The following is a 6,611-nucleotide window of genomic DNA, read 5'->3' on the forward strand; positions in this document are numbered from 1 at the left end:
AATGCAAGAGTAGAACAAAAGACATACAATATATAGAATAGATATCACAAATGTGCAGGAGAAACCAAAAAAACCCTAAGGGCAATGGTCATCATTACACAGAATAATTCACACATTAGAAGTGTGCATGTGAGTGAGAGGAGTGCCTGTATGAGAAAAGGAGTGCATGTTCTCGTGTGTGTGTGTGTTAAGTCAAGACTGTCAGCAGTAAATTTAATTAACCTTATAAAACCGAGAGCCCCCATTAAGGCTCTCGGTTAATGGTTAACAGAGCAGCGTTTTATGTTTGACATTACCAGCTCTTTTATCTGTAACTGTTAGGGCTGTAGTCAACCAAAGAAAATCTTGGTCGACGAAAGTCACACATAATCTTCAATAGGGCTGTGCGATATGACGATATATATCGTGTGACGAGAGAAAAATGTCTATCGTTTCATATTTTGCTCTATCGTTTATATCGTTGTGATGCAAATTACACTTCTTACGGCAATATTATATCATTTGGAGTCTGTCCATCTTTTGCACGGATCTCATTGATAAATTTCTCTTCTTGGCTTTTTAATTCGCGAAGCTTTTATGGCACTTACAGTAACATAACGAGTTTATATAACTCGGCTGTCTGTCTCTGCTGCGCTGCACACACTGAGGGCTCAGCCCAGCAGAGATGCAGTGAGACGTCGACAATATTCAGACCAAATCAGGTGGTGCAGAGTACAGCCTCAGTGTTGAGCGGAGGTGTGTGGGGATGTGGGCGTGTTTGTGCTTTAGAACATAACCGCTGTGAAACAATCAGAAAATAACGTTTTATTGATCTGATTCACCAGCTTTCTCGCTACCAGCACTCCCTCTCTTCACTCACTCTCTCGCTTGCTCGACCACAGCTGCTCGCTCTCTCTCTCTCTCTCTCTCTCTTTTTCTCTCGTCTTCCTTAAAATGAGCCGGTTGCCTGACTCATCGTAATGTTATCAAATGAGGAGAAATGTCCTCGCCTCGTCCTAGTAACGTTTTTGTACTCCCTCATGGCAGAGTTTAAAGCTCTGATCAGTCTGATCCCCGTCACACCTCTGAATCTGGAACTCCTGCATGCTACGTAAAAGCACACACAGAGGCACATTTAAGCGGTGGGGGTGCAACTTTTTATTCATTGGATTAAAATGTGCTATATCATGATATGTATCGTTATCGGGATATGAAATGACCTATATCGTGATAGGAGATTTTGGTCATATCGCCCAGCCCTAATATCTGCACATTATTTTTACTTTTGCGGTGGTGTGTCTGTCACTCTGCAGTTACACCTCCAAAACACTAGTCGGCGGTGGAGGACTGTGTTAAGTGCTGTAAAGTTTAGTTCAAATCAAACTTTATTTATATAGGTCATTCAAAACACACATTAAATCTGGCTTAATAGAGACAATTTCAACACAAGTACGCAAACTGGCTTTACTATAAGTCACAGAACTGACAGACAAACACTTATCTGGACACATTTCCCCCACCAATACAACATGCTAACGTTATTAGCACAAGTCTATGGCGTTTTACATTGTATACATTAGCCTAGCGTCTAGCGATCTTTTCCTCTTCTCATATAAAACCAGGGACAACAGCAGCATCTAACAAAGGTATTGGCATATAATTTGGCTCGATTACAACTCACAACATTCACAGACAAAACAACTGTCTTATACTAAACACGTTTTCCAAGCAAATACAACATGCTAACGTTATTAGTGGCATTTTACATTGTATACATTAGCCTAACGACGAGCAGAGATTTCCTCTGTTAGTATGAAGCCAGGATAAATCCCAAAGTATAAATCCCTTTAGGATAAATCGCACACAAGACTTAAAATGCTATTTTAGTGGAGGCTTTACTGTCTTCACAATTTATTGTTTCTTATCTGTGAAATACAATACAAGCTTTGTTTCCACTGAGGGAAATGGTTTCAGCTTACAGAAACTGACAGGTCTGCGTCACCACGACGCTGAGCATGAGGGTGGGCGAGTTCGACTTTCTGTCACAACGGGGGTGTTTTGAACTGAAAAATGGGGGCTGAAAACACCCCCATTTTCACAGGTAACTTAGCCTGTCCCCCGCGCCACAGGAAATAATGGATTAATCCTTGAAAGCCGTTGATGTAGCACTTTTCTCCTTATGAAAGTAACACGGCGATTATTTGACCAATGAGAATTTGGTCGGACGAGACTAGGGATGGGCAAACGATCAAAATTCATTATTCGATCATCAAAAACATTAACGATCAATTATCGATTAATTGATAAGCGAGTATTTCAAAAGAGAGAAAACAAAAGAGTGCAGTGCAGACTGTCGCCGCAAGAGAGCACAGCTGCCCCAGTTTTGAGCTTCAACCCCCAGGCCAAAGAGGAAGAATGGCACGCATGCGCAGTTCACCCCTGGGTGTTTACAACCGTTGCCAGCCAGAGTTACAGGCTTCAGTTTTCAGCAAAACCTCCGTCTTTCAATGGCGTAGTGTTTTCAGAGGCCTCAAGGGAAGCCGCCGAAGCTTTGGAGAGCGATGAGAGCCTCCGTCTGTTTCTGATTTTTTGCCTGGCATAGGTCCGGCGGGGGTCTTGTAGGCCAGTCGAGCCGCTGTGCTCGCCGGGCAGGGGGTCTCGTTGGCACGGCGGCTCGCCGGACCTATGCCAGGCATTGTAGGGGAAACACTGCGACTATCGATCAAAATTATTTGTGATCGATCAAAAGACTTAACAATCAATCATCGATAATCGAAAATTGATGCCCATCCCTAATAGCGACCAAATAATTGACTAGTTGACCAGGAGACTACAGCCCTAGTAACTGTTAGCTTACTTTTTTACATTTGGGTGTAATTTATTATCATGCTGCAGCGTCTGCTCCTGCTGGCTCTGCGTCCTGGCTGCTGTGCCACTTTTATGCACACACACAAACACACACACACACAGAGTAAAGATGCCGCGGTGGAGACAGAGAGGTGAAGATGACGTGAGCTGACAACAACTACGCTTGTGAGTGCAATAAAACCTCAAGGAAAAAGGCAATACTTTATCAATCAGCAACATGTAAACATGGAGAAAAGCAATACTTCAATCTGCTCTGTCCACAGTCTCTCATCCACCGCCACTGATAATGTGTTTTAAATGAGCACAGAGCGCTTTCCATGTAATAGCAAATTGTTACTAACAAGCTGAAACAACAAGTGCTTATGTTTAATGGCTTAGCTCAGTTTGTCTCATATCTTAAAACTTAGCGGTGGTCATGTGACCTGCAGGCAGTGACTCTCCTCAGCAGCAGATGGAGGAGCAGAGAGGGCAGGAGGACTGATACTGACTGATGTCTGTGTTCTTTATTCTTTTTAAACGTTACTCAGTATTGTGATGTCAGGAATATGATTTATTTTATTGACATTTTAGATTTGTTTCCTGTGAGATATTAAGTTAATATTGTGACTTTGCTGTTTTAATGTTACTGTTGCTGCTCTAGAAACTTTATTTTATAAAATATTCAGTTATTCCTGTTGTGAATTTATTCTTTTAAAAAAATAATTCATTGTTAATGTTTAATGTTCATGTTCATTAGTTCTCTGAGAATCTCTTTCACATACTAGCAAAAATTGGTATTGTAACTAAAGAAAATCTCGATCGGGAATCGATTCTCTCGAATCGGGACCCCTTGAATAAAAATGGAATTGATTCGGGAAATCAGTGGCAATACCCAGCCCTAGCGCAAACACACACACACACACACACACACACAGACATGTGAGCGCACGTGCAGGTGAGCACACTCCCATCAGCGGACAGAGAGCGTGTTGGAATGTATGTCATATATATGTCACATATATTCAGACACACGCTCTCTGTCCTCACCATCTTCACCACCCTGGTGTGCAGGATGACGGAGGATGGACTGGTGAAGATGGTGAGGGAGTTTAAAAAATGCAGATATTCTTGTCTGCTTTTCAGGTGAAAAGCAGACAAAAATATCTGCGTTTTTTAAACGCTTCCAGGGTGGTGAAGATGGTGAGGAAGAAATGTTCCAATGTTTAGTCCCCCCCCCCCCCCCTAAAAAAAGATCACACTTGTCAGAGAGTTGACCTTGATGAGCTGAAATGCAAGTGTGAAAACAGAGTGTTGCGGTGTATGTGTGTTGTACAGTTGTGAAAGTGAATAGTGTAGTGTGTGCACTGACCTTGTCTCTGATGTTAACATCGGCCCCTCTGGCCAGAAGCAGGTGGACCAGCTCTTTGTGCTTGTATTCGATGGCCCAGGTGATGGGAGTCCATCCTCCGTCATCCTGCACAGACAGAAGCGGTAAAACTTTTACAGAGATTTACACAAACATTTACATTGACACATGACAACATTAGCTGTTAGCAGCAGTTAGCAAATGAGGAAGTGTTGTTTTTACTTGGCAGTTGATGTATTTCGATGCCTTGGACAGCAGATGATGGACAATGTCATAATGTCCCAATTTGGCTGCCAGATGCAGACAGGTGAAGCCCATGATATCCTGGGATGACAACATAAATTCACATTAAACTACTGCCACTACTGTTCAGTCTAAAAGAAAGGATAACTCACTGGATTCCATAAGTTAAAACTTGTGGTTGAAACAAGACATTGGAACATAATGAAATAAATGAGTCTGACAGTTCAAATATTTTCTATAGCTAGTCATCTGCCACCCTCTAGAGCCTAGCTTAGGCTTAGAGATGGAGGGGTTAATACAAAGTTGTACATTTTAAAAGACTACTACTTAATAAAAGAGTAAAGGCTTTGTTTAGACTAAATTAGATTTAAAGCTGCCCTCGTCAATATTGAATTCATATTTTAACTTCAAATTCACAAATGGGCATGTACCCCCCGTAGACAAAGACAGACCGTCAGTACATGACTAAAACAGGGGTTGGACCACTTGCAAATTTCCTTCATACCTAAGAGAAAATTATTAATACAAAAAATGGATTAACCCTACACATTTTTTTTAAATCATTCAGATGAGTCACTTAAAGGTCCAGTGTGTAAGTTTTAGGGGGATATATTGGCAGAAATGAAATATAATAAATAAGTATGTTTAATCACCTGAAAATAAGAATGATAAGAATAAGACAAATAAGCTGTTTATGTCTACATAAGGAGCAGGTCTTCGTCTACAGAGATCGCCATATTGCACCACCATGTTTCTACAGTAGCCCAGAACAGAAACCAAATACTGGCACTAAATAGGGACATCCACGTTTTGTCACGTCACGTAAAATCTGTTAATTCATGTTTATGTTTTATGTTGATCATATTATGCCTTAGTTTAGTTTCATGTTTCATTGTCATGAGCACTTTTATGTTAAGTTAAAGTCACTCATGTCTAGTCTCGTCTTGCACTTCCTGTTTTATTTTGTACTCACCTTTTCCCTCTCGTTTCAGACCCTGACTTCCTCCCTTTGTGTGATTTTTCAAGTAAAGATTTTTGTTAAACTTCACTACCGTCTCCAGAGTGTGCATTTGAGTCCCAGTGATTGGTGTCCCGTTCCCAACAGAATGAACTGACCATAATGGACTCAGCAGACTCTGAAACTGTGAGGACAGCCTTGCGTGCCCAGGGCACCGGACTGCATGAACATGAGGAACAGCTCTCTGCCATTAACCAAGGACTGAGGAATCTCACCGACCGACAGGGGAATTTCCAATCCTCTGTTACCAACCAAGTGAACCACCTGGCAAGTCAACTAAATCTTCTCATTAACCACCTCAAAGCTGATTCCTCTGCTACACCTCCTACCATGTCAGGGCTCAACAATAAAGATTGCCCGATTGCCCGGGGCAAGTAAAACTCAAGGTCGGGCATGTAAACTAACAACTCACTTGCCCGATCGGGCAAGTTGCTAAAAATAGTAAAAGTTAATAACTAATTGATAAAATAAATGTATTTTAAAACGTGCTCTTCTGCTCTGATGCAGCGGTCTCTCTGCCTGAAGTCACAGGCACAGCTGTGTAACAATGTCCTGCCCACAGCCTCCACTGATATTATTTTGCGTGACGGACGCTTCATATAATAACATAACAATATACTATTTATGGTGTTATGTCATCATGTCATTTCTGTCTCTACATGGTACGCGTTAACAATTCTCCTCTGCTCTCTGTATTGCGCACGGCGGAGTTCCGCCACACACACAGGTGAGCACGCTAGAGCGGCTCGGGCCGCATTTTCCTGACCAAACCTGACCCTGAGCCCGGTGCAGTTTGTCAGCTGACAAAGTTATTGTTATGGACACTGTGTAAATAACCAACAGACTGCTGTTACGCACAGACAAACAACTGCTCGCACAGCAGCGCAGCACGGCACTCGTGCTGAGCTTGTGTTGCATTCAGGCATTGTCACGTAAATAACAACTTCCAACACTTAAATAGGTCATAGCACAAAACAGCAGCATGACAAGCGACGTTTTACTTTCATTATATTCAATAAAATTTTATGTTCCTAAATCTTGAGACACCTCATATGTAAGCTAGACAGACATTTCACCTGCTCATTACTGTGCACACATGTACTGTATGTACTTAGTCCTAAAGAGCCCTTCTGGTGCCAGTAGATACATAGAAACATC

At 41.9% G+C, this 6,611-nt stretch overlaps 1 protein-coding gene across 6 annotated transcripts in view; it reads right to left on the bottom strand.

Annotated features, from left to right (window-relative positions):
- Positions 1–6,611, bottom strand: part of ehmt1a (euchromatic histone-lysine N-methyltransferase 1a) — a 134,114-nt gene that overhangs the window by 36,800 nt on the left and 90,703 nt on the right. For all 6 annotated transcript variants that reach the window (XM_050050315.1, XM_050050318.1, XM_050050317.1 and 3 more), the window contains 2 exons: positions 4,415–4,516; positions 4,196–4,300 (listed from right to left, as the gene is read on the bottom strand). In XM_050050315.1, coding sequence (XP_049906272.1) covers positions 4,196–4,300; positions 4,415–4,516 — 207 coding nt within the window. The remainder of the gene's footprint in view (positions 1–4,195; positions 4,301–4,414; positions 4,517–6,611) is intronic.

Source organism: Epinephelus moara, chromosome 8, assembly GCF_006386435.1.
Source record: "Epinephelus moara isolate mb chromosome 8, YSFRI_EMoa_1.0, whole genome shotgun sequence".
Classification (NCBI taxonomy): Eukaryota; Metazoa; Chordata; class Actinopteri; order Perciformes; family Serranidae; genus Epinephelus; species Epinephelus moara.